Here is a 27,033-nt window from a genome sequence, read left to right as displayed (position 1 = left end):
GCGAGCTTGGTGGTAAACAGGAAGAAAAATAGGTTGATATATAATGCTTAAGACTAGGTTCTCCAGATTTTAATTGGTGAAGCAGTAGAGTAGACAAACACTGGTCCTGGAGGAACGTTGTCTCTTCTGTTTTTTGCACCAGCAGTTTTCCTAATGACAGGCTAAAGGATTTCAGTTTTCTACCTGGGGTATATTTGTAAATTTACTTTCAATAATTGATATAACCCTATCCCAGTTCCTGGGCCTTTGAACTACCCTCATTCAGGTGTGTAGCCTGGACATCTGGAGAAGGAAAGAAGTCTCATTATAGGCATGTCTGGCGCAGTGTCACTCCCAGTGTGTCTTTTACAGTGTCACTTTGTGTGGGCGTGATCTGACCCAGTGTCACTCTCAATATGGGTGTGTCTGATACAGTGTCACTCTTTGTGGGAGTGATCTGACTGAGTGGCACTCTCAATATGGGCGTGTCTGATACAATGTCACTCAATGTGGGCGTGTCTGTTACAATGTCACTCTCGATATGGGCGTGTCTGATACAATGATACAAAGGAGTTGAAACCTAAACATGCAAAGTGGATAATTAATTAACACTGGAGTGCAGATGTAGAACTCAGCTGGAACAGAAATCGGGAGAGACAATCCTCCTTTAGGACCAGGTTGGAAACCACTGGTGTAGCCTATATCTGGAGAGCTTTGTAGTTCCTGTCATCAAGCCAGCAGCCATATCACCCTGCAACTCACAACTGGCAGCCCACTGAAGCTCAGCAGGTGTAAGCCTGGTCAGTACCTGGATGGGAGACCTCCTGGGAAAAACTAAGGTTACTGCTGGAAGAGATGTTAGTGGGGACAACAGGGGGTGCTCACCCTGCGGTCCATGTGGGTCCTAATGCCCCAGTATAGTGACGGGGACACTATACTGTAAACAGGCGCCGTCCTTCGGATGAGACGTAAAACCGAGGTCCTGACTCTCTGTGGTCATTAAAAATCCCAGGGCGTTTCTCGAAAAGAGTAGGGGTGTAACCCTGGCGTCCAGGCCAAATTTCCCATTGGCCCTTACCAATCATGGCCTCCTTATAATCCCCCTCTCTGAATTGGCTTCATCACTCTGCTCTCCTCCCCACTGAGAACTGATGTGTGGTGAGCGTTCTGGTGCACTATGGCTGCCGTCCCATCATCCAGGTGGGGCTGCACATTGGTGGTGGAGGGGATCCCCATTACCTGTAAAGCGCTTTAAGTGGAGTGTCCAGAAAAGTGCTATATAAGTGTAAGCAATTATTATTATTATTATTATTATTATTATTATTACCTACTGATATCATAAGTCATGTAACCAAGACAGGCTCACTTCGTACATTGCCCTGATATCAGCAGAGGCTAATGGCTGTGTGATGCAGGAGGCCGGAGATTCACGTGTAGCCATGACGATCTCTGGCAGCGAGCGGAGATTTTATCCCTAATATGATGGGTAAAGTAAATACTCACCTGTGTCTGTTTCATCATTACCTAATGCAGTGGGGAGTGCAAGTCGCAATAAATACTGTTACTTGGGTAACGCAAAGCTGGACCCAATCCCCTGTTGTGGTAGCCTGTGTATTTAGGAAATAAATGTTTTTTTTTCTTATTTACCACACTGTAAAACTCCACGGGGGAGCTGAAAAGTTGTAAGTTAATTACACAACGAGTTTTTATGTCCTTTTCGGGAAATAAAAAAGAAAGAGGGATACATAAATATTTGTCATCTCTGAGCAGGACAAGAAGACTCATTTGAAGTGAATGCGTGTGTGTGCTTCAGGTGGCCGGCTTGGTTTTGTGATGGGGGCACTGGATCTCCCCGCTGAAGTTTGTCCCGGGTTACATCGTGGGCTGCTCGGCCTCACTAGCGTGGCTCCAGAGCAGTTATGAGATCCACTGAGCCCTGGCTGTGAGCGCACAGCGGAATAGCCGTGCACCCCGGGGCTGTGTGTATAATGCCGTGTGTGCTGTTGTTACAAGGTGCTGGAATAACGTCTGATCCAGTAACAGGCTGTTCTCACCAGTTTAATGTGTTAAACACACAGGGCGGAGGGAGGGGGGCAGCCCTCTCCCCCACCCCACCCCCCTCCCCTCACGGCAGCACTCAGACATGGATTGTAATTTCCACAAGACACAGGACAGCACGCCAGGACCAGCTCAGCAGGCGATCGCCTTTTTCCTGCGCGCCTCGGGTGGAAGATCCCTCCTTCCGCGCCCGCGAAGACAGCGCGTCTCATCCCCCGGCCGCCCCGCCGCGTCGGCTTGGCTTGGCTTGCGGAGCGGACTTCGCCGAAATGCGCTGAAGAGCCAGCCTGCGCTCGGGCATCGTCTTCGGTTAATGTGTAACCGAGGTTACCGCTAAGCTGCCCTTTGCTGAAAGATACCGTGAGAAGAATTAATGCTGGAAGTGAACGAAATTGATGCCACAATCCTAACACTATAAACATAGAAGGCTCCAGTATTACTCGTGTCGTGTCATTTGGGAGCATTTTATTGAGGTAAGGTTATTTCTCACTTGGATTCCACTTTCACCGCACGAAAACCTATTAAAACTTCCTGATTATTCTTGAAATATTATTATAAGTAGTTGCCTAGGGTAACTAGGGAATTCTCAAGAGTCTTTACTGAAGGACCGAACTAAAGCTATTTGCCCGAATTGCTTGTATGTCGTGTGAAAAATGAAAGTTTAATTACTGCTACAGTTTCAGAGATTTTTAGCTAGTGGTTAAAATTATGAATCAGCACCTTGAAGGCAAGAATGGAAACTTTTATGAACGAATTGTTTGAACTTAAAAAAAAAACTTCTGTAGTGTGTTTTAAATTTTGTTCTCCAGATATAGTTTTGTCTCACTCTGTCCGAGACAAAGTATGAACAAAACCTACGAAGTATAACCCTGAAATCGATTTCCTCAAAATTAAGTCTATAATGCTTCATATTTTCTGTGTCGAATGAACAGCCAGTTTTTGTTTTCACAGCGCTGAAATTATTTACAAAGTGCTCAATAATTTGCATTTGGCAGCTACAGTCGCATTTTCTAAAGGATATTTCGATATTTTGCGTCTCTGTTGAGCCATTGGCTCGTGTCAAACGTGGACGTTCTATAAGCTTCAGTGCGAGTTTCACGTCTTTAGTCTGAAACAGTGTAAGACTCGGAGTGTATTATGGCTTTTCCCGTTTCGTGAATACGTAGTGGACGGGGCTTCAGCACCTGAAAGTATTGCTACCGCATCGACTTTGGTCCGCAGCTTGGTCCCAGATCAGCTGTCAGTATACCGGTGCCCACACCCCGTCTCAACACTGGCTGCTCCTGTCCTCTCCCGATATGCCCCAATACACCAGGGGCTCTGGTCTGCAATTAAACCAGCGCTTTCTAAAGCCTTGGAACAATTTCACTCTGATCAATTCGAAATGATTTGTCAAAATAAGTCATCTTGAAGTTCTCAAATATTTCCTTCAACACGTTGGGTTCCAGTCTTGAGAAACTGATGGTTTAGGGCTCTCCAGTTCCAGCAGTGGCGACGGCCGTCTTATTACTTTAATTATTTGCACAACCTCAAATGGAGCTTTTAAGCAAATGTATTTCCGTTTAAAAATAGGAATACTTTACTTATCTACTTTCCTGTTATCTGTTAATCTTGTCGAACATACATTTTCCAGAGCTATAATAACAATAAATATTAGGCATAGGGACAATTAAATGAACCTATATCGAGACTCTGGGTTTATCTATTTGCCTTCAAAGATATATTTGAATAGATATGTGTATAATCACCAGAGTCTGAAAGACCAGACGAGACAGCTGGCGCAGTTCTTGCAATAGAGTGCAGCTTATACTGCCATCGGTTTCTGCAAGCCATCAACAAGATGAAACACACGGCTTGGATCAAGTCCAGAACAGCGCTATATAAGTGTAAAGAATTATTATTATTTATTCAGTCTTCTTCCGACTCTACTGTACATGTGTAAATACTAAGTGTAAGTTGTTTAAAGGAAGTATGCACGTCCATTCTTCCTATTCTGTAGCATTTCTTTGATCATGATTCAGACAGATGACAAAATACACACACTGCCTGCGCCAGAGCTGTCCTGCGCTGTTTCTCCGTGTCTGTGTACCATGGACTGTCCAGACAGCGTGTGTGTGCACGGTAGGTTTCACCCTGCATTCAACAGCAACTGAGAACGTTCATTTTATAATGTAAAACACTTCACATCGCTTGTTTTTTTTATATTCTCTAAACTCTACATTGAATACGTCAGATGTAAACTGAATTTTCTGCTGTCTTTGCAACATACAAGTCAGCATGTAAAGTATCTGCCAAAGCATGCTCTGTTCCCTGACAGCATTAGGGTGCTAAAATGTTCTGCAATGACCTAAACATCCAGTAGTTTCTTCTACTCAGAAACCGGAAAAATGAGAGCTCAAAACGAATTCATAAATGTTTCAGGTGTAAATGATTAACAGGTGAATATACAATCTGTGTTGGTTTAAAAAATCAAGCTACTGTTCTACCTAGAGGAGAAGGACAAAAGGAGTGTCATATCTATAATACACATTCTCTGTTTTTGCATGATCAAATTTCCCTTTTGGAAAGACGTCTTCTATAGTAACACCACGGATGTATTGATGAAGTGACCGCAGCAGTCTGGCTGTGCTCTGCGCATTCTTGCCACATACATGTGGTGTGCGATTGGTAATCGGCAACGGTAATCAGCCTCTGTACAATCTGTGTTCAATCTTTTTTCCAGCATCACAAGTGGCAAGGCTTAGTTCATTAGCACACTCCTGCCCCTGCATTTTTCCAACGCAATTAGTCCCTCTCTGCAGGTCAATGAGACGTGGCAGGGCGCGAATCACACCAGTGCCCAGGTGCTGGCAGAGGCCTGGTGTGGAATAAGGCTACAGGGATGTGACTGCCTCTCGGAGCGCCGATCGTTGTCCTTCGCCGCCCCCCTCCCTGCCCCCTCGTGGGGCTCCACTAAGGGACAGGCACGTCTCTTGCGCCAGCGGCTTTCGCAGGCCTCGTGGCTTCTCGACGCTGTTCAGATAAAACAGGGCCCGGTGCCCACCCCTTGGTATGGACTCCAGGGACATGTGGGGCTCAGTCTCTGCTGCCTGATTGTGTCTCGCTTCTCCACAGTGTATACCGTAAATAGGTGTGAGAATTTTCTGAGTCCCTTTTCATAATGTGATAAAAAATGTTTAGAAATATACATAACACAGGATCAAAAAAAAAACCCGCAAGATGAACAACATGTAGAAAAAAAACACTTCACTCGGCAGCAACATTGCGAGCGGATCTCAGTATAATACAGTATAAATTAAGGTCACTGAACATCAGTAATACCATTTCCGGATTAATCCCTGAACTCTGATCATGAAGCAAGTAATTGTTCTCTCCTCTGACGTGTCTCCACTTTAACAAGGGCCCTGGAGACAAAGGCCCTGAGCAGCGCAGGGACAGTCATTTCCTGTGCGAGACCGATTGATGCCGCTCGGTGATTGTGTCCCCTGCTCTGTAGGTAACGGTGATGAGGACGGTCCCAACATGACGCCTGGCCAGTACTGTTCGGGAGCGGGGGTGTGGAGTGGGCCTTCGGGGACGAGTCTAGATGGGCAGCCGCTCCTCGAGTGACCCGTCTTTGGTGTGGCCGCCTGAGTGGTATGGACAAGGGCCCCAGGAGCCCGAGCCCTGACAAGTAACCTCTGAGTTTCCCGAGAAGCCTGAAGCTGCCGGAGCCGCCGACCATGAGAGTCTACCTGTCCTACCTGGTCCTGCTGGGGTCCAGCTGCGTCATCTCCACCTACGGCCCCCACCAGCGGGCGCAGAAGAAAGGAGACATCATCCTGGGGGGGCTCTTCCCCATTCACTTCGGCGTCGCGTCCAAGGATCAGGACCTCGCCACCAGGCCAGAGTCCACGGAGTGCGTGAGGTAGGCCGCTGGTGTCTGCCCTGCCTGCCTGTCCCCCTGCCCACGCGGTGCGCTCCAGCCCTGAAACCACGCGGCGGGAAGGTCGGGGACGGCACCCGCATGGTCTCTACCTCGTGCTTTTGAAGCGCAGTGAATTGGTAGAACCGTTCCTGCCTCTCCAGCGGCCTAGCCGGCTGGGGGCGCAGCAGAGTGGGGATGATGTTGGGCTCAGAACCGACAGGTCGGGGGTTTGAGTCCCACTGTTGTCCCACTAATGTGTTCATTTTCTTTGCTTTTCCTGGACTGGTATGACAGCTAATGAAACAACTTTCTGAAAATCATCATTCAGCTGTAGACTAGGAAAAGCCAAATGGAGAACAGCACCACTGGATGGGATTAGCGGTCAATGTTATGCTTCAGAGCAAAATTTGTTCCATTTTTTAGCAAAATAATTAAGTGGGGACCTGCCTTTCTCAGGTTGGAGGTTAATCTCTGCAATAGACCATTGTCCCATCCAGGGGTGGGGACAGATGAGCTGTGGTTAAATGTAGGTTGCAGACACACTGTCCCTGATCAGGACTCTATTCTCGTCCCAGTTCAGTTCCAAAAACGACTGGAAATGAGGCGGGCCATTATCAATGCAATGTCAAAAGGTCATGACTGATAACTCGCTGCCACTAAGCTTTCTTCCTAAGCCCTGATGAAACTGCCTGGCTTCATTCAGGATCAGCACAGAGATCGTGAAAGGGAAGAGTTAAGCAATGGAGAAATCAATTCGATACTTTATTGCCACAGCAACATGCTGCACGAAATCTGGTTTGGTGAGCTCATACAATTAAAAGATATCAATCTTAGAGCCAATAACAAACAGCTTCCTTCCAACACATCTACGCATACTGTACCATCCTAACACACCCCAGTAATTAGATAAATTAACAGTGAGACCAGATGAAATAACAGTGAAAAGCAGAAGCTGAGGTAACTCTAAACTGTCCAGTCTTCAATCGTGGTGCTGATGATGTTTCAGAAACCACTCGTTGTTTTATAGTTTCTTCAGGATGGGCTTTTGGCCATCTGCTCCTTTGATCAGAGCTCACAGGATGACTGGGCTGCATGAGTCATCACAGATTTCAAAACAGTCATTCGTGAAATCGAAGATTTAAGAAATATATAAAAAATATATTTAAGGTCCTGCTTAAACACGATACAAGTTAAACACAGACTATAGATAATTTAGAGACGTTAGGGTATTCGAGTGTTATTTGACACTGGAATGGTTTGTAATGGAATGTTTTAGAATTAAAATTTTGCTAATGTGAGGTATTTTTTCTTCCCTCGTGGTTTTGAGTGTATTGAGGGTCACTTTCTTCAAAGACCCGCACAACCCAAAGAGACAGAAACTGCACTTTCAGCTGCCTGTTCAGTTTTCTTGCATTCATAAACCTACACTTCCTTTTTATGATGCTAAACTCAGAAAGCTCCTTCAACTGGCAGCACGTTTTGAACTCTTGTTCACACCTCCCCGCGCAGCTCACTCTAAGGTGACAGAAGATCCCAGGTGTTTTCCACGCTGCGGTATGGTCCGGATAGAGTTTGTTGGAAATGGTGAGTGTAGGGAGGTGCAGAAGAAACCGCAGAGGTTTCCAAGTGAGATTTTATATGAGCATCTGAAATCATCATCAGTCTGAGCGAGTAATTCAGTTAAGCAGATGAGTTGAGAACATCGGAGATGAGAGAGGAGGAAGTATTGAGTGGTCCTACAGTCTGTGAGTGATGGGTCTAAACTTACAGTCTTGTTCCCAGGGGATGAGGGTTAGCAGACTGGCTCCTTGTTTCTCTGCAGCCCTGAATCATACTTTTATTGTGGGATTTCAGAAGAAGCCTATCTGCAATAAAATTTTACCAGAGAAAAAAAAGGCATCTCCATAGTGATCTGCTCAGTATCTCATTTTTTTTGTTATTGTCACTGTTTCCTGCAACTGCAGAGATTCTGATGTAAGCAATTATTTTGGGTAGGGAGAGCAAGAGAATCGGGATTGTACGATTTTGTGTATTTCCGGATGCCAAAAGTAATTCCTTGTTTGAAAACAAAAAAATCTAAAAAAGCCTCTTCTAATTTGTGCATGGGTTCTGGTTTTGTTTGAGGCTCTTCCCAGGAAACACCTGCAGATCTTCGTGTCCTGTGTGTCAAACATCAGTATGCAGCAATGTCTCCGTTTGCTGAGTAGTGTTCCTCCTTGCTCTGTTAGCCAGAAAATGCGTGACTGAAACACAGGGATGGACATTTACTATCTATTATGTATTGATAACAGTAGCACCGAAAAACAGAGCCCTCAGTCTTGGGAAGTGACTACAGGAGATTCGCTGATCAGTCAGGGTATGAGCAAATGAGGAGATCTCTGGATAATGTTGTCTAGCAGGTTTTCCAGTTTTTGTTTTCAGGCACACCCCGAATTTGGAGGTGCCAGTTGTGTGTTATGCATGTACTGGCACCCGATTACAATCGCTGCGGCTGCACACAGGGGAGAGTGAGGAAGTGTAGTTGGAACAGAGAGAGCCGCTGATCTTTCAGTGCATCATGGGCTTCGCCACACCCTACTGGAGGTTCTGCACCAATCAGAGCAGAGGTGTGTCCCACCTCCCTGCAAGAGCCTGGTTGGCCACAGGGGGCGCTGTATCGCTGAGGGCTGAGACAGCCCTGGCTGGCTTATCTCATCCTACCCCCAGCACAGCCCGGCCACTTGTGTACATGACCCAGGCTCGAACCCGCAACCATAGAGCTCAACCTGTACTTGAGCAAAAACCTTTCCCAGCTCAGCCCAGCCACCCAAGAGTCCACCTACAGTACTACAATTCTGTTGCTTTCAACTTGACAAAAAAAAAAAACAGTTTCATGCACTTACTGGGTGGTAAGTTCATAGACAGCCCTCCAGAAACAGCCTCTCTCCTAAATTCACAAGATCATTCTGTTCTTCAGCTTTGCTGTCACAAAGCACAAAGTGGTTTTGCGATCGTGTATTTCGTACAAGGTATCTGTAACAGTAAGATAAGGAATCCATGTATAGACTTTCGTTTAGCATGGTCCAGGTCTGTAGTCTGAATCTCTGAGGGTCCAGGCAGTTTGACTGCATTGGAATTCCTATTGGTCAGGTTTCTGTCCAGTGTTAGGAGCTGAACCGTTACCACTGTGCTGTTACCACCCTCTTTTTCTAACCAGATAACCAAATATGTTCTGACTTTCCCCTTGAAGCTTTTACAAACATGTCCCTCCATCTCCTCTTGTAATCTCTCACAGCCTCACCCTATCTTTGTAAAGTGCAACAGGTTCAACATCGGGCACCACCTGAATATCAATATCATGCTCACTCCTGGTGTTTTCTCTCTGTGGGAAACGCACATTTCCTGTTCCATAGAAAAACAGATGTTGCAGCGGTTTACAGTACGCCATGCAAGAGACAGAGGCAGGGCACGAGTGGAAAACAGTGGAAAACAGTCGGCCAGTCCTGCCTCATCTGCCTTACACAAGAGAAAACCCTTTCATGGCATTGCCTCATATCAGTAACTTGATGTGAAAGCAGTAGGCAGGGTAAGACCAGGTTTAGAGGCAGACGTTTGTGCTTCCAGCAGTCAACAGCTGAGGAAAGGGATTGTATTGTCAAGGGCCAGCTCCCTGGGGTTGTACCAGAGATGGACGGGGGAGGTTCTGGTACAGGTTTGCGACTTGTCCCAATGGAGCAAGGTGGGTCAGGTCCTTTCTTGTGTCCTGCCTGTCGTTCAGGTTTGAAAGTGGGAAACAGAATCCAGGTGAGATGTATAGTAGCTGCTGTCTGTCCCCCAGGGTCTTGCACATCTTGCAACACCCATCCCTTCCTCCAGCTCTCCAGCTTGACTGACCCCCTCAGCACCCCGCCCCCCCCCACCTTAAGCACCAGATACCTATCTCTCCGAGCCCCACCCACAGAGCAACACATTGTGGCTGTTCCTGCGCAGGTATAACTTCCGGGGGTTTCGCTGGCTGCAGGCCATGATCTTCGCCATAGAGGAGATCAACAACAGCAGCACTCTCCTGCCCAACATCACGCTGGGGTACCGCATCTTCGACACCTGCAACACCGTGTCCAAGGCCCTGGAGGCCACCCTCAGCTTCGTGGCGCAGAACAAGATCGACTCGCTCAACCTGGATGAGTTCTGTAACTGCTCGGAGCACATCCCCTCCACCATCGCGGTGGTGGGCGCCACTGGCTCGGGGGTGTCAACTGCTGTGGCCAACCTGCTGGGCCTCTTCTACATCCCGCAGGTGAGTGGCGGGGGTAGCTGCGCCCAGCAATAGTACGAACGATCTTAGAGGACGTGCTGCTCATTGGTGGGTTTGTGATCATGTCGGTGCTCATTAGCAGATTGGTCCCTCTGAGCATGTAACGAAGCCCGACTGGACGTTACTTGCCGTTATTTTATTGGCCAACAGCTCTAGAAAGGTAGCAGTGTGGGAAGGGCAGGAGGTTGAGGAGGAGTTGTCCAACAGAGACATGTCAGCCGCAGACCACGTCTGCCTCGTCTTCCTTGCTGAATGTATCCCTCACTCCCCCCTCCTGAAGAAAACAAGATGGACACAGATGACGGAAGTAACAATCAAGTCTGTAGTTGTTTTTCTGGACAATTTATTATTGTGTTGTTGATGTTCAACTTAATGAATTAGTTATGAGCTAGCTTTCCAGACCCCTTTAAGGAAGGCACACTACACTAAATGCTGTTAATGTAATCATTTATCCTATTAGCTGGCTTCTAATACAGAAAAATAAAGAGCAACTAACAGATACTGTAGGTCTGCATAATGAAATATGCTTTACCATCCATTTATATGATAGTCATCATTAGAAATCTTCTAATAAATGCAATGCGCCATTACATTTCTTGTGAACACACACGTTTTTGAATACTATTTCATTTTGTATTTTACACTTGTTTGTTTTGAACATGTAGCTGCAGGTGGGGAGATTATAGCTGTATCCTAAGGTTATAAGTGAATGGAAGGCATGTTTATCCTTCATGGATTTACAACTATATAGAAATGGAACACTTAGATCTTGTGAGTCAGCTGTGTCTTTTTTCCTCGGGGCCAGAGGAGTTAACTCTCAGAGAGGCAGCCGCCTTCTTGTGACTCCTGGGAGTGTGGAAGGAGGTATCTGGCCCTGTCGTTGATGCCCTGGCTTCTTTCAAGAAATAACTGGATGAAATCCTGGGATCCATTAAGTACTCTCTACCAAATGGGCTTGTTGGACCAAATGGCCTCTTCTCGTTCGTAACTGTTCCTATGTGTTTGCACTGAGGTCTTTCCTGGAGCAGATCTGGCATCTGCAGCCAGGCAAAACCAGAGCAGCCTGCAAGCTGCTAGCTTAGCCCACTCTAGTGCATCTAGAACCAGCTTCTGATTTATCGGCAAGTCTCCTCTCGCATGTGACGAGAGACGCTGTGCATTTCTGTCCTCACACTGGGAGAGCATTTACAGGGTGAAAAATAAATTTGGGCAGCGGTCTATCAGAAATCTATTGTATGCAACCAACCTGTAGTATTTGCAGTTTAATGTCATAGAGTTTGTTTCGTACGGTATAAATAATACTGCATAGCAAAATGTACAAATACTTCCAGGTTGTGTATAATATATAGGAACAAGTAATAGGTTTATTCCATGCTGAAAAAAAAAGAAAAAAAGAAAAAAAACACACAACGTTGTGTTTACTTTCTTCTTTTTTTCAGCATGGAATAAACCTGTTACTTGTTCCTTTGCAGCCTACGCATGCTGACGCAGCTGCCCACCTGAACTACTACAAAAAATATATAGTTCAATTTTTTTGATATCATTTTTTTTAACCTGCTTTGTAGCTCCACAGCTCTCAGAACAAAAAGTATGCCACCTGTCCGAATCGCCCAGGGCTCTTACCTTGCAGTGTTTTCTGCCTTGTTGAAGGTTAGCTACGCGTCTTCCAGTCGCCTGCTGAGCAACAAGAACCAGTACAAGTCCTTCATGAGGACCATTCCCACAGACGAGCACCAGGCCACCGCCATGGCCGATATCATTGACTTCTTTCAGTGGAACTGGGTGATAGCAGTGGCCTCAGACGATGACTATGGCCGGCCTGGCATTGAGAAGTTTGAGAAAGAGGTGGAAGACAGGGACATCTGCATCCACCTGAATGAGCTCATTTCTCAGTACTTCGAGGAGGAGCGCATCCAGGGAATCGTGGACCGTATCCAGGAGTCCAAAGCCAAGGTCATTGCGGTCTTCGCCAGCGGCCCAGACATGGAGCCTCTTATCAAGGAGATCGTGAAGAGGAACATCACCGATCGCATCTGGCTGGCCAGCGAGGCCTGGGCCAGCTCCTCCCTGATCGCAAAGCCCGAGTTCTTCCACGTGGTCGGGGGCACCATCGGCTTTGCCCTCAGAGCCGGGCAGATCCCCGGCTTCAGGAACTTCCTGCAGCAGGTGCAGCCCAAGAAGTCCGCCCATAACGAGTTTGTCAGGGAGTTCTGGCAAGAAACCTTCAACTGCTATCTGGAAGACAGCCCCAGAAACCCCTCGAGGGGAAATGGCAGTGCGAACATCAGACCGCCTTGTACAGGGGAGGAGGACATCAACAGCGTTGAGACTCCCTACCTGGACTACACTCACCTGCGCATCTCCTACAACGTGTATGTTGCTGTCTACTCCATCGCCCATGCCCTCCAGGACATCCTCACCTGCACTCCAGGGAAGGGGCTATTCACCAATGGCTCTTGTGCTGACATCAAGAAAGTGGAAGCGTGGCAGGTGAGACATGGAGTTCACTCTGGGTCAAATCTGGTCCAGGCTGCTTTGAAGGCATGGTCTCAGTTTTGCATGTTGTAAGCCACCTTTATAAGCATTGCCTCCAGCTGGGAGGTATAACTTAATAGATTAAGACTTTAATCTTAAGGATTCTTGAAAAATTAGAACCTTAGTGAAAAATCCAATACTCCTCCTCAGCAGTCAAGTGCCTGAAACGCGAGGCTGAGAATTTTAGATTTTCCCATGAACCAGACTGGCCCACACAGGGGTCTCCTGCTGTGTCTCTGTCCCTCTCTGTTGCGTCTCTTGTTCAGGGGTATTGAAACAATTTAGAAGAGGGGTGAAGGAGCTCTGAGCTTGTTTTATTTGTTTATCTGAACATTGGCTTTATTTGAAAAAACAACATATGCCGAGGAAGAAATATGCAAACAGCGCTAACCCTGTTAACAAGCCTGTTTCATTTCACTTTCATAGAATACAAGAGTATTTTCACTCAAACACTGGGCAGAATGTGGGGTTTTGCTTTGCCGGGTGGTGGAAATCTTCACACTTTTCAGATTGTGGTTATTTGGATTTGCATTATATTCGGTTGATGTTATTCCATTGATTGTGACTGGAAATGCATTGCAAATAAACGAAAAGGGGCTAAGGGCTAAGACCGGACCAATCTGATTCTTTACAGGTTCTGAAGCAGCTCAGACACTTGAACTTCACCAACAGCATGGGGGAGCAGGTGGACTTCGATGAGAGCGGAGACCTGCTGGGTAACTACACCATCGTGAACTGGCACCGGTCCCCGGAGGACGGCTCTGTGGTCTTCGAGGAAATCGGACACTACAACATGCATGCTGAGAAAGGCTCTCGCCTCTTCATCGATAAGTCCAAGATACTGTGGAACGGCTACAGTAAAGTCGTAGGTGCCCTTCAATCATTCTGTTGAATGTCTGGATAACTGGGAAATGACTCACCCTGTCAGATTGTGTCCTCAGAGGCTTTGGCCCCGTATTCGTATATCATAGAGCTTTACCGCGTTGTTCTGCTCGTTATATAAGAGCTCTCTGAGTGAATTGTATCAGAGAGGATTCTTGTCTGATTGGAGAATAGAGGATTAGGCCATTTCTCGATACTTCTTCTTGAAGCATCTAGAAGTGGCTGATTTATCTAAATTACTGTAGAAGACCAGTCTTTTAAAAACATCTGTATTGCTGAAACATCTGTGACAAGGATAAAAAATGCAAGCACTGTCTCTTTGACAAATTCCTAATACAAGAAATTGTATATGGCCAGTAAAGTGATCTTATCTTGTTTCCATTCTATTTAACTAGCAGCTGTATTTGAATGTCGAGCTGATACAGGACTACCTGTGGACCTTATTCCTCTCTTTACCTTTCTGCATGCCAGGATTCCTTCACGTGTAAGGGTGTGAGGAAGATGAGTGTTACTTTTCAGGCTTTGATGTTCTCCAGTTTTCTTCCATGATTTAGGTCCCATTTTCAAATTGCAGTGAAGACTGCGAGCCGGGAACCCGAAAAGGGATCATCGACGGCGAGCCGACGTGTTGCTTTGAGTGTAAGCAGTGCTCTGATGGGGAGTTCAGCGATCACAAAGGTGAGGAGATGGCGCGGAAAGGAAGACAATAAAGCATATCAAGCTCTCCATGTATTGCGAAAAGCCTGTGTTCGTTCTCAAAGCAAAATCTATTTAAATAACATCAGCTACAAGTGCATCAGCGTTTTCATTGTTTTGATAGCCTCAGAAACTCTGTATTCAACATATCCTTCAAAGCAAGCTTTTTTTTTATTAAGAAAATACACTTTCTGTTTGTTTGTGTTTCAGATGCGAGTGTGTGCACCAAGTGCCCCAACAACTCGTGGTCCAATGAAAACCATACGTCCTGTCTTCTCAAGGAGATCGAGTTTCTCTCGTGGACCGAACCCTTTGGGATTGCGCTGACCCTGTTCGCGGTGCTGGGGGTTTTCCTGACCTCCTTTGTCCTGGGGGTCTTTGTGAAGTTCCGCAACACTCCCATTGTGAAGGCCACCAACAGGGAGCTCTCCTACCTCCTGCTGTTCTCGCTCATCTGCTGCTTCTCCAGCTCTCTGATCTTCATTGGGGAGCCCCAGGACTGGACCTGCCGGCTCCGCCAGCCGGCCTTCGGGATCAGCTTCGTGCTCTGCATCTCCTGCATCCTGGTCAAGACCAACCGGGTGCTGCTGGTCTTCGAAGCCAAGATCCCCACCAGCCTTCATCGCAAGTGGTGGGGGCTGAACCTGCAGTTCCTCCTGGTCTTCATGTGCACATTCGTGCAGATCATGATCTGCGTGGTCTGGCTCTACAACGCACCACCCGAGAGCTACAGCAACCATGACATGGACGAGATCATTTTCATCACCTGCAATGAGGGCTCCCTCATGGCACTGGGGTTCCTCATCGGGTACACCTGCCTGCTGGCCGCCGTCTGCTTCTTCTTTGCCTTCAAGTCCCGCAAACTGCCAGAGAACTTCAACGAGGCCAAGTTCATCACCTTCAGCATGCTTATCTTCTTCATCGTCTGGATCTCCTTCATCCCCGCCTACGTCAGCACCTACGGCAAGTTTGTGTCGGCCGTGGAGGTCATCGCCATCTTGGCCTCCAGCTTCGGGCTCCTGGCCTGCATCTTCTTCAACAAGGTCTACATCATCCTCTTCAAGCCATCCAGGAACACGATCGAGGAGGTGCGCTGCAGCACCGCGGCCCACGCCTTCAAGGTGGCGGCCCGGGCGACGCTGCGGCGCAGCGCCGTCTCGCGCAAGAGGTCCAACAGCGTCGGCGGCTCCTCGGTGTCCACGCCCTCGTCCTCCATCAGCTTCAAGAGCAACGAGGACCAGGACCTCCCCGCAGCGGGGCCGCAGAGGGCTTGCAAGCAGACGGTGAGCTTCGGCGGCGGCAAGGTGATGCTCTCTCTCAGCTTCGAGGAGCCCCGGAAGAATTCCGTGGCCGTCAGGTACAGCCGGAGGAAGAGCTCCCTGGAGGGCAAGGACAGCGGCGACAGCCTGATGAGGCACAAGGCCCTGCTGCCCCTGCAGAACAGCGAAGCCCGGAGCGACCCCAGCTTCAGGACCGCCGGCAGCAACCCCTCCCAGGAAGCCGCCGGCGGGAGGAAGCAGGAGGAGGGCAGCACCGCTGACGACGCCGCGCCCTTCCCTTCCGCGAACTCTGCCGGCTTTGGGGCCAACGCGTTCACGGAGAACTCCAGCAACTCCTAACACCCTCTCGCGACGCCCTCCGCGCCCGCCCCCCCCCCCTTCCCAGTGCTCTCAGAAGTAGGCTGAGGCCGCCTGGGCTGAGCCCGAGGGGAGCTCCTTTGCGGCGCTCACATTAGAATCACTTTTTGTAACCTGGAGCTGAATGTCTAGCACTGTGAGCATCAGACCGAGTTTATCTCGTGCTCCTGCCGGGACGCGGACCTTTGCTATATCTGTTTGCGAGCTGACCCTTCCAATTGTTCTGCAACTCTCTGCCTCTGCTTTTTATTGAGGAGAAAAAGTACTAAATACTACAAGCACTAAGATCTACTGAGAAAGGCCCAATTAAAAACATGCGAAACGATTACACAGAAATGGTAACCCAGTTTTAGGGAGACGTTACCACTCTAATTACAAGAATACATTTTTCCTTATTCGTGTTTATATAAAACAAATGAATCTTAAATTCTTAAATTAATGCGACACTGCTGTTGTGCTTTTCGAAGGTCATTTGTGTGAGCCTACCTGAACTGGGGTTTCAAGGGTCTGCTTAAAACACTTTTTTAAGATGATAAATCAATACTCTCTATAAATAAGTATATTTAGCATTTAAGGTTATTGAGGTATTTAACAATCAAAATAACTAGCTATAATAAAGTGCACATCAGTATCCATGTTTTTCAAATCTATTTTCATTCACTGAAATTTAGAATGATAGTTGCTTTGCATTAGTCACTACTACTAGTGTTCTACACATTGTTCAAAAATAGCTTTTTTGAGCAATTAAGCCCCTCACATACTATAATTTTATTTGGCACTGTAATGTCATTGGTACTGAAAGAGGACAGAGGGTGAATTATGAAGGGACTTTTTCATAACATTTATCAAGTATTTTCTACATAAAAATACCTGTTAAGGATTGTCCTTTTCTCCTTTTCTGCAAGTGCATGGTATACAGACAACAGATGAAATAGTGCAAACTTTTCGAATTGAGGCAGTTTACATTTGTGTGCCTGGTTTTAATCGTGATAAAGACCACAGACAAAATTACTCCAAAAACGAACATTGTATCAACCCATCAATTCACCAATCAATCAGTCTTCATTCGCTGTAGCGCCCTTTGCAACAGTTGACCACAGAGACTTTACAGAATTATATTGTACAGCACCGGCTGACCCTGTGGGAACAGCAGAGACACAAAAACAGGTCTCAGGTCCAACGATAGCCCCCCCCACCAGGCAATAGATTAGCGGCACATTAATAATGCTGGGTCATTGACGATCTTTACCATGCCCAAGGCTGGGATACTGCTGTCCTCAGGTTGTTGTCAGGGCTATCCAAGAGAGGTCGCTAAGGTGTCCTGTGTCTGCTAGCATGTATCTGGTAAGTACAAACTGTGCACACTGTTCAATAGCAGACCCGTTTAACCTGTACCATTCTCTTGGATGCAGTGACGTCAGTGAATCTACAAGAACATTTGAATCTTTCATCTCTTTCCTATACAGTTTTTGGGGACACTAAGCATAATTTTAGTTTTCCAGGAATGTTGGGTAATTGAATATATTTGGGGCTAGCACTGCAGTGTACTGTGCATTCTCGGGTTAGGTGTTCCTGTTCTAGATTAGTCTTCACTGCTTGAGGAAAAAATTGCGCTTCTGTTAATGCTAGGGACATTTTAGAATAGTCTGTATGGATCTAAATGTATTTTCATGTCATTATGAAAGCAGTTAATACTTACTCAACGCGGGCCCTGTTGTTTTATGTGAACTATAAATCTTTGGGCTTGATGTCAAATGTAACCCCTGTACGAAAGATTAAACAACTATGTTTTAAAAGAAATGTTCTCTTGGGGTTTAGCTTATTCTGGATAATAATTCTATTCGCAGTACAATTACATGAAAAGAACACCACCCTGTGCTACACATAACTTTATTTTAGATAGAGCTACTACTCTCCCGGACTGATGTCTGTCTGTGTCGATACTCGTCCGTTTTGTCTCCATTATCTCGCAGCTGTGTCCAGCACAGGGCCGCTGGGTAGCCAGGGCCTGTCCAGACAAGCTGTCTGTGTTTAGCAAACATAAAAACTGGTACTTGAAAGCACCACATCTGTTTTTCGCACGCTGCTCCGCTTTCCGGGGGGGATGCGTGAGATACCTGGTTTTCCTCCCACCCAGACCCTCAGTTACCTCACCAAGGGTCTCATTGACCGCCTAATTGGACGAGCAGAAGTCTGCAGAGAGGCCCGCCGGCTCCGGCACCTGGAATCACGCGTCTCTCCGGGCGCCCCCTGCTGGGCTCGGTGGGTGTGACTGAAACTCCAGCAACAGCGTGGGAGCTGCCGAGCCCATTCCGCACAGGCCAAGAAGAGACCAGGGCTACACGCACACGCACTTCAAAGCTGATTTCCTCCTGCCGACCGAGGGGGTGGAATTTCCCAACAGCGATTCCAGAATAAACACGATGACGATGGTTCACGTTGGATGGTACGAGCAGGGCGGCAAACGGATTATCTGGTTGACCATTGCTAGCTTGGAGAATACGCAGTTTAACCACTGTTTCTCCTAACTGTAGCGACCATAGGTAGGAACAGTCATAGACAATGCTCACCCAGAATTACATTTAATCCGGCATTATTCCTTTTATTTTTCCAGCCAAGTCCTGCCAGGTTATGCATTTATACAGCGTGACATTTTACGGCATTTGTACCATCATCCGCATGCAGAGAAAGTGTACAGTGTTTGTGGACTGCAATTCGCTTAATGTTATGTGATTAATACTGGCCTTCTAAAGAGAAAAGATTTTTAAAAAACATTTTTTAAGTCATGAAAAGAAAGTCCACATTATAGGCACCTCGTTCAATCAAACTGACCTCTGCAGCTAGCTAGCAACTTAATTATTGTAATTAAAGCGATTCCCCTAATCGGTCATTCGTAAATCGCTACAGTGAGATGGACTCAAAAGACTGCACTAATCGGAAAGTCGTGGGTAGAGACTCCTGATCCTGCTTTGCATTTAGAACAGTTTTGTCTTCCAATCTGCGCAGTATCTGCGTAGAGCTGCGGGAATCTGCGCAACCAGGACTCGTCCACTCGCCTCACGCCGGCGTAGATAAAACCATCGGCGTGGGTGCAAAAGCTGTCTCAGAAACGGATTAGGAGTTTGTTTTGTAAAGTATTTTACTACAATTGTGTTTATACCTATTTAAGTTCTGACAATAGGTGACGGTTAAAGAATGTAATGTCAGTAAGCGCTCCGGTTTGTAATGGTATAATCTGACCGGAAGGTCACATGACCTGGGACCCAGGAAGTGAATGGTCGCTAGCGCCCAGCGCTTGTTTTTAGTAGTTCCCTGGACAGCTGCAGAAATTTGTTCCCCTGGTAAAGTACCGGTACAGTTTTTGGCGGTTGACTACACACACTCTTCAAGCTTCAGTCTTAGCCTGTAAAATCCCGATTTTTTTTCTGCGTCTCCCTGCACACCAATTCGCTACAATTGCGGCTTTAGTAGGATCCAGGATGGCCGACGACGATGATGACCCCGCGGTGTGTATTTATCTTTTTTCTCGCCTTTTCACGCTCTGTGATACTTTTGTGATGTCTTCGATTCACTCCAGCCTCATAGAGCCTAGTGCTCATTTCCTTTCTCTTACTTCAGTGACGGGGGGAGACACAGGTGAAAGTTCGCCCGGGCTTGTTTCATTGTACTTGGTCCTGGGGTGATGACAATATTCATGCACATCGACACCGGCATTTGGAATTTCATGTTTTGTTTCCCTGCAGTGCTCATTTTAGAACAGTACTGGTTTAATACAAAAGAAAATGTTGTATTTAGGTTGGACTGAATGTTGAAGCTCAATTTAAAAACAAGATCCATAAATTAATTGCTTGTGTAAAGACAGCGGGCTCAAATTAGAAACTGCAAGTTGTGTCCACCAGCGAGCTTCATGGCAGAAAGGATTTGTCTGTCTGTACATGTTCCAAAAAGCTTAATTTTCGTGCACGTTTATGAGTTGCCTATTAGTATTTATAATGCAAGTCCCGTTTAAATGTTTAGTCAGAAGGCAGTGATGTGGCCAAAGCAGTGCTGCCCTTGATTTTTATTAAGAAAGGGGAGTTTTCGACCAACCCTCCAGGCCACCGTCTTTTATTACAGATCTGCAGCAGCTGGTTGACCTCTTAACGCCGGTGATTTATGAAACGATGTAGTTCAGAGATCACCTGAAATCCAAATACCTGCACCCCGTAGTTCTTGGGGATGCCAGTGGTTCATTCCTGAACCACTTAATGTACAGTATTGGCTCAACTGAAGAAAACTCCGGTGTTCTAAGTTCTTACTAAACCGGTGACTCTCTAACACCTGCTGGAGTTGGGCTCTGCAGAAGCCTGGGGTGGCCACAGAAGAGTATAAAATGTTTAGGTGTTACAGTGGTGTGTGTGTGTTTCAGATGAGCTCTGTCCGTGCTTTACTAAGAGTGACAGGAATTCCAGTGTGAAATGTGATTTTCCTCCTGGAAGTGAACCGGTCCTGTGCTCCGCTCTGTCTTGCAGTTCGAGGAGGATGTCGAGGAAGGAGGCAGCGGGGCAGAGGGGGGTCATGGGAGAAGGAAAAGGCTCTTCTCCAAAGAACGTGAGATTTTCCATTGGCTTCCCTCTGACGTCGCCTCGTGGCACAGGAGCTTGTTTGTTTTATACGCGAGACACGCATGTCCCGATTTAAAGCTTCATCCTTCTCTTTTCTGCCAAAAAGCAGTCAGGGCTCGTTTTACTGCTGTCAGCTTTTGTCACCAGGACAATTCTAAAGCTTCAACAGAATATTTTTGGGGGCCTTTGCTTAATGGGAATATTCGTGAAGTATTTACCTCAGCTATTTTTTACGTAAAAAACAACTAACAAAATTATAGAAATTTCCTCAGCTTTTTATCATAAAACTGCGAAATGCAGAGTAGTACCAGTGTACTTTTTCATATCAGAATTCCCCTCCTGCTGCAGTCGTCAGCAGTCGTAATGTGTTTTCAAAGGTGCTGTACCTTGTTGATAGTGTTACATACTTCAAGACTTTGATGTTATTTTTTGGGGGGTTCTTGTTTTCTCTTATCATCTTCTCTCTTGCTTTTGTCTTCATGTAGTAATAATAATAATAATAATAATGTGTGCCATTTCATTAACAATTGTAGCCTCAATTGCAGTTTTGTGTGGTATTATCTCCCTCACACGCAGTTCGATGCATGATGTATGGATTCGGGGACGATCAGAACCCCTACACCGAGTCTGTGGACATTCTGGAGGATCTTGTGATAGAGTTCATCACAGAAATGGTACGTTGTGAGCACAGCTGCTCTGTTCTGCCTAGCAGTGTGAGCCTGAGTTCGAAGGGTGAGCTTTGCAGATGAGAACATTCATTTAGTCGAGCTCTGGGAAGCAAATGGAGGTACAGAGGGTCCCTGTTATTAGTCACCGTAATATGCATCAATATTCATTGCTTCAGCTGTACTTCATCAGTTAATTAAGGAGCTATATTCATTTTGTTCGCACGATTATGCACTTTTTCAATGAACCAAAACCCAGCAATGTAGGCTGGCTGGCAGGCGCTGCAGTGTGCTGCGATGTGGCCCTCTGAACGCACTGCGAATGTACATATCGTATCTTTATATATTTGTTGGAATTGATGGGGAAAAAAAAAAGTGTTGGTGTGAGGTTTAGTTCTATTCACAAGAGGCAATGTGTCACACTTCCACTTTCCAACATATCAATTCCATTTCCCTGGTAAGAATAATAACATTTGTCTCATCAGTTTTGATTTGTTTTGATCTCAAGCTAATTACATTATTCCTCATGTATATTAATTCCTCTTTCTTGCTACAAGTTGCTTTATTTAGGAACCTGCACTTGTAGCAGGGGCCTCTGTAAGGGTAAATAAATTCTTCATATTACTCATGTGGAAGACATCTGTTCTCTGCAGTACTAAAACTCCACAGCATGTGCTATATAGTGCACTTCTGAATAATTTAGTTTGGTGTTTTCCAGTCCTACTCCTAGAGGACCACACACATGCTAAGTTCTGATCCAGCTGAGATGTCTGCTACACAATTGAACTCCTTAATTGACTTAATAACAGAATTAATTTGACCTGTGTGACTGTTTTCAGCTCTTGTACATGTTGGAGGTTGTCTTTGAACTATTGCATTTCATAAATAAAATTCCAAACAAGATGAGAAAAAAATTGTTTTTTTTTAATCAAGCAACTAGTTAGTTCAAGCAAGACTTGTTCAGGTAATTAATGTAATGTGTTTTAAAGTGTGTTCTCCACCCCAGATGTAGATAATAGTAACAGAAACATTGTGTTTTAATTAGTTGATCATGAAAGTTTCTGTTCAAAATAGACAGATCATGTTGCTTAATTGTTGTTCAGTGTGAGTTTTGGCTTGTGGAAGACTTATGGACGTTTCTGTTTTTCCTTATTCAATTCACAGACGCACAAAGCCATGTCTATTGGGCGACAAGGTCGAGTTCAAGTTGAAGATATTGTGTTTCTCATCAGGAAAGATCCTAGAAAGTTTGCGAGGGTCAAGGATCTGCTGACTATGAATGAAGAGTTGAAAAGAGCCCGAAAGGCCTTTGATGAGGCTAATTATGGATCTTAGTTTCCAAAACCAAATCTCTAGGGCCTATTTTTTACTGAACTGTTAAATTTTTTGGCTTTTGTTTGTGCTTGACACTAGAATTTGTATTGAAAGTTCCGTGTGTTGTAGAAATGTGTACATGTCTGAAATGTAACATTTAAATTCTCTCAAAAGTTAAATATTTTGCAACAGCCATGTTTATGTTGTTTTTCTGTAGATAATAAAGTTGCTTCGCACTTTCCCTACATTTGGCAACCGACAGTAATTATCACGTGGTTTATTAATGGAACAGAACTCACCAAATTCGTACAGTGCTTAAGCTTACAGCAGGTCACTCATAATGTTAGTCTCATTTCCTCACTTTCTTAGTATGTGATGGAAAAATAATTGAACATGTTCTTACTTACACTGAAAGCTGGGAGAATTCCCATTTATTCTACAAGATCTTACTGGAGCACCAGGAGAGTCTTACTCAAGGCTACAACGGTACCCCTCCCACCTGGGATTTTAACCTCTGACTTCCTTATCCGGAGTTCAGAACTCTAACCAAAAAAAAAACACATTCCGCCGTGACGGAGACATGCATCACAGAAATTTCCTAGCGAGCGTCCGTAAGCAGTGGATTGAAAACAGCACGATAGCTTGTTTGTTTTTTAAATCTGATTTTTTAACAACAAAAAAAACCCTTTCTTAAAAAATGTAAACACTGGGTAGATTACAGCATGCTTTTGAAAGAAATCCCCTTATGCCGCAGTACATGTAAGAGAGTGTTTCCTGTCCTCTCAATTACAACTACTTAAAATGCAGAAGAAGCATTTGCATCTCTCTTACTTTAACAAACTTTACAAACTGTTTGTCCCAGGAGCAACCAGATTATTTGAAGTACAACAGATTTCTTTTGGCATATCGTGAGCGAGGGTAAGTCATTAAATTTCAATGTCTCAGGTGCAGCTGTAGCTATACCACTGCGAATGGACAATGTGATTGTAGCTGTGATTGTGGGTTGTGTGCGCAAACTTAATTCCTACAATAATAGTGGTATGGAATGTGTAGGGAATGTGTTTGCAGTATTAACTTTTTGTACATCATTCTATAAGATTATAGATTATAAGATTGAACAAGATTATTAAGTGTACATTATTGTCAAAATAAAAAATCAGACCTTTTCAGTAAAAGCAAAAGTATTTTTTTGTGATTTAGTATTGGTTTATGATGTAGCATAAATACAGTTTTCTGGAAAAAATATGCTGAGAGGTATTAAAAACACAAATTCTATTGGTTTCAATACTCATTTGATGTATTTTTAATGCTGCACATTTATTAGTGACCTGATCTGCCGGAATCTGGCTCTGACAGTCTGTTGTTTGGCTTAGTAGGTCAGATTTAATAACAAAAAAGAGGATTGTTCTCTCTAACCCAGGAGCCAGTGCCAAACTCCAGCCACACATTGTCCCCAAGACTGACAATTGTGAAACTTTCATCTTTTGAAGTTGTTAATGTAACTTGAAGCCCACCTAGGAAAAAAAAAGGTCTAATCAGTGAAGTTTAAAACGGCTTTCTTCAATGAAAAGTAAATCATTGGGGCAGATTTCTGTTAATGAGACGAGTGTTTTCTCTGTCAATTCTTCTGTTCTTTATAAAGCACACTAGAATTTCTGCTGTAGCTGGGAAAGACATGAAAGCACACTTGCTTTCGCATGACTTGACAGCTGCAGCAGACATAAGAACCACCCAAGGAGGAGACCTGTTGACTAAACATTATGCAGGTTGATTCTGACGTTCTTATTTTGTAGGTGTTTTTTTTAAAAAAGGGAATTTCTGTTGAGGTTAAGAAAAAAAAAATCACCTTGTAAGCATACACCCCTTGTGATGAACTCTTTAAAAAGGGATTAAGATTCATTCTGTAGCCCTGTATTCAACTAAAACTTGGATTGCATGAAGTCCTGCAATGACTTAGCCAACAGCCGCAGTTATCTAAGGTGACGTGCATTTTCTAGAGGGTCTGAGCTATAAAAATCTAACTAGTGTCAAAGTTCGTGTGCAATGGTATAGCAACACATTTTAAATTCCAAATAATTCCACGTGGTCCTGGGATAGTCTCTTGCCTGTCAGCGCTCAGTTTTCCGATCATGCATGCGTGGACATAGTAGAGTAGGTGCTCAATGCCCGTCAAATCTGTCTTCCTTAAGGACGAGCAAAAAAACCCAACCAACCAACCAACCACAAGGACCGGGATGAGGTCGGAAAACCCGGCTGGCTGCTTCCTCCGGTCTCGGAAGTGTGAGCTGATCGACTGCTTCCAGAGCGACTCCAGCTACATCCTGCAGGTGTGCCACTCCCGGGACCTGCTGACGGGCTGGCAGTACCAGCACATCAAGAGCACGGCCTGCCCCGTGGAGAGGGTGACCGAGCTGCTGGACGCCGTGCTGTTCCGCGGCGAGCGCTGCTGCTGCGAGTTTCGGACCCTGCTCTGGGAAGTGCAGGACACCTACCCCCGGCTCAGCCAGCTGCTGCGGCAGCCGCCCGGACCGACAGGCAAGGCAGCCCGCTGCCCAGGCAGCTCTCCCCGAAAGAGGCGGGCAGGCGCCCTGCAGAGAGCCCCCAGTATATCGAGCCCCGATGCGAATCTCCACCACTAGCCCGTAATGCGTAACGTGTGGTTTACTAATTAGCTTTTATTTTCTCAAGCTAAAAAGAGGGTGGAAGTCAGATCTTTAGGTTTAAATGCCGCAATTCAATCGCTCACAAATTGAGGAAGACGGAAAAAAAAAGGCTGTGATGTCAGAAGACCATCTAGTCTGTTTGGTTGTCGTTAGTAGCTCATTGAACCCAGGATCCCATCCGTCTGTTTCTCGAAAGGGTATGAGCTTTCACAAACATGGCTGGGTAGCTTGCTCTGTACGCCCACTACCCTACCGGGGAAGGAGTGCCCCCCTGTCTGCGGTTTAACTAGTTTGCTGTCACATCGCCTGGTTCGTGTTTCACCACCGGAAATATCTCGAGTACTTGTGCATCAGGTGCCCCTGTTGCGTTTCTGTTCAGGGCCAGAGAGGTTCGGTTCCTTCAGCCTCTCAGTGTGGGCTTAAACCCCAGAAAGCATTCCATAACCTTGAAATGTAAAACATTATCTCTCCCAAAGCCGGTGTATACTGTGGGTCAGATGCCTCTGCTCTGTTAGAACGTGAATCATGAGGATTCATTAAAGAACGACTGTGGTGTCCAGAACCTTTTTTTTTATTTATGCTTAACAAAAGAGCAAAAATTACAATACAAACAAGAGTACATATAACAATTCAAAACAAAAATATCCTCAGGGGTACATACTACTACATAAAATTCAAGGTATGAAAAAAGATTAAACAAATTAAATAAAAATAATCTCCGCACCGCTTTCATATTTTTGCATTTCGAAATAGTCTGCAAATACCCCTTTACTTCCATTTTAAAATACTCAAACACAGGGTACCTCCCAGGCCACTTCATTTTATGCATGTGATAACGTGCCAGTATAATAGTTAAAAGTATATCCGGATATTTGTCCTTATAACGATTTGATCCGTTCCGCAGGTCGCAGTGTAGCATCGGCCCCGGCAGGCGCCTGCCTCCTGTCCATCAGCTCGTTAAGACAGCCGGCGGGGGGCGACATGGCCGCCGACCACCCGGAGCCCCTGCGGCAGCCCCCCAGCCCGGACAGGCCGGTGATCTGCTGCCTGCCGCAGTGCCTGTTCTGGTGAAGCCCCGCAGCCCGACCTGCAGAGCCCCCGGGGGCCCGTTGTGCCTGCTGCCCACGGGAGAGTCACCAGGCCGCTTTGAACTGACTCGACGGGGTTGTCATCAGACGGCCGTGGTCATTTAGTGGGTTAACAGCGGACACTCAGCAGCACGCAGGGACACGGCGCTTGAACCATTACCATTTCAGGGTCTGCTGCTGCCGAGGAAGGATAGACAGTTCTGCTAAAAAAAAAAGGTCTCTCTACTTGGGTCGAAGAATTCATCCAGGTGGGGGCTGCACATTGGTGGTGGTGGAGGGGATCCCCATTACCTGTAAAGCGCTTTGAGTGGAGTGTCCAGAAAAGCGCTATATAAGTGTAAGCAATTATTATTATTATTATTAATGAATTCCCGTGACTCTTGAGGTGAGCAGGAGCAGGAGCAGTGACTCGTTACGTGAGTCAGCAACAGGTACCATCACGTCTGAGGTGGAAACCCTTCTCAACCGCGAACAAGGACTTAAGGAGATGATGCAGCAGGAATGAACTGGCGTGATCATCACTTTCTCCCTGCCAGCATAAAAAAAAACTGCGATGCTTCAGAGCTTTCAAGTTCTCTCAAGTGTAACCAAGCCCCCCCTTAACACAGCATATTGTTAATCTGCAGGTTCAAAATGCCCGAAAAACCTCTATAGCTGGTCTTCAGGTTGCTGCTGTGGATCATTCTAATGGATCCTAATCTCCCCGTGACA

The 27,033-nt window shown here is 45.8% G+C and overlaps 2 protein-coding genes across 2 annotated transcripts; both read left to right on the top strand.

Moving 5' to 3' along the window:
• Positions 1-2,059: 2,059 nt before the first annotated feature.
• On the top strand, positions 2,060-17,788 carry casr (calcium-sensing receptor). The gene is made up of 7 exons (XM_088638534.1): positions 2,060-2,510; positions 5,534-5,944; positions 9,914-10,220; positions 11,889-12,728; positions 13,408-13,638; positions 14,210-14,333; positions 14,562-17,788. Exons 2-7 carry the CDS (start codon positions 5,760-5,762, stop codon positions 15,968-15,970), a joined length of 3,096 nt encoding a protein of 1,031 aa, XP_088494660.1. The 5' UTR covers positions 2,060-2,510; positions 5,534-5,759; the 3' UTR covers positions 15,971-17,788.
• A 1,438-nt stretch (positions 17,789-19,226) lies between these two features.
• Positions 19,227-22,816, top strand: taf13 (TATA-box binding protein associated factor 13). The gene is made up of 4 exons (XM_088638533.1): positions 19,227-19,494; positions 20,500-20,578; positions 21,169-21,266; positions 22,422-22,816. The coding sequence occupies exons 1-4, from the start codon at positions 19,468-19,470 to the stop codon at positions 22,590-22,592; spliced, it is 375 nt and encodes a 124-aa protein (XP_088494659.1). The 5' UTR covers positions 19,227-19,467; the 3' UTR covers positions 22,593-22,816.
• Positions 22,817-27,033: the final 4,217 nt, after the last annotated feature.

This window comes from Lepisosteus platostomus, chromosome 7, assembly GCF_059453375.1.
Source record: "Lepisosteus platostomus isolate fLepPlt1 chromosome 7, fLepPlt1.hap1, whole genome shotgun sequence".
Lineage (NCBI taxonomy): Eukaryota > Metazoa > Chordata > Actinopteri > Semionotiformes > Lepisosteidae > Lepisosteus > Lepisosteus platostomus.
The sequence above is the reverse complement of the archived record's forward strand: the minus strand, read 5'-3'. Positions and strand labels throughout refer to the sequence as shown.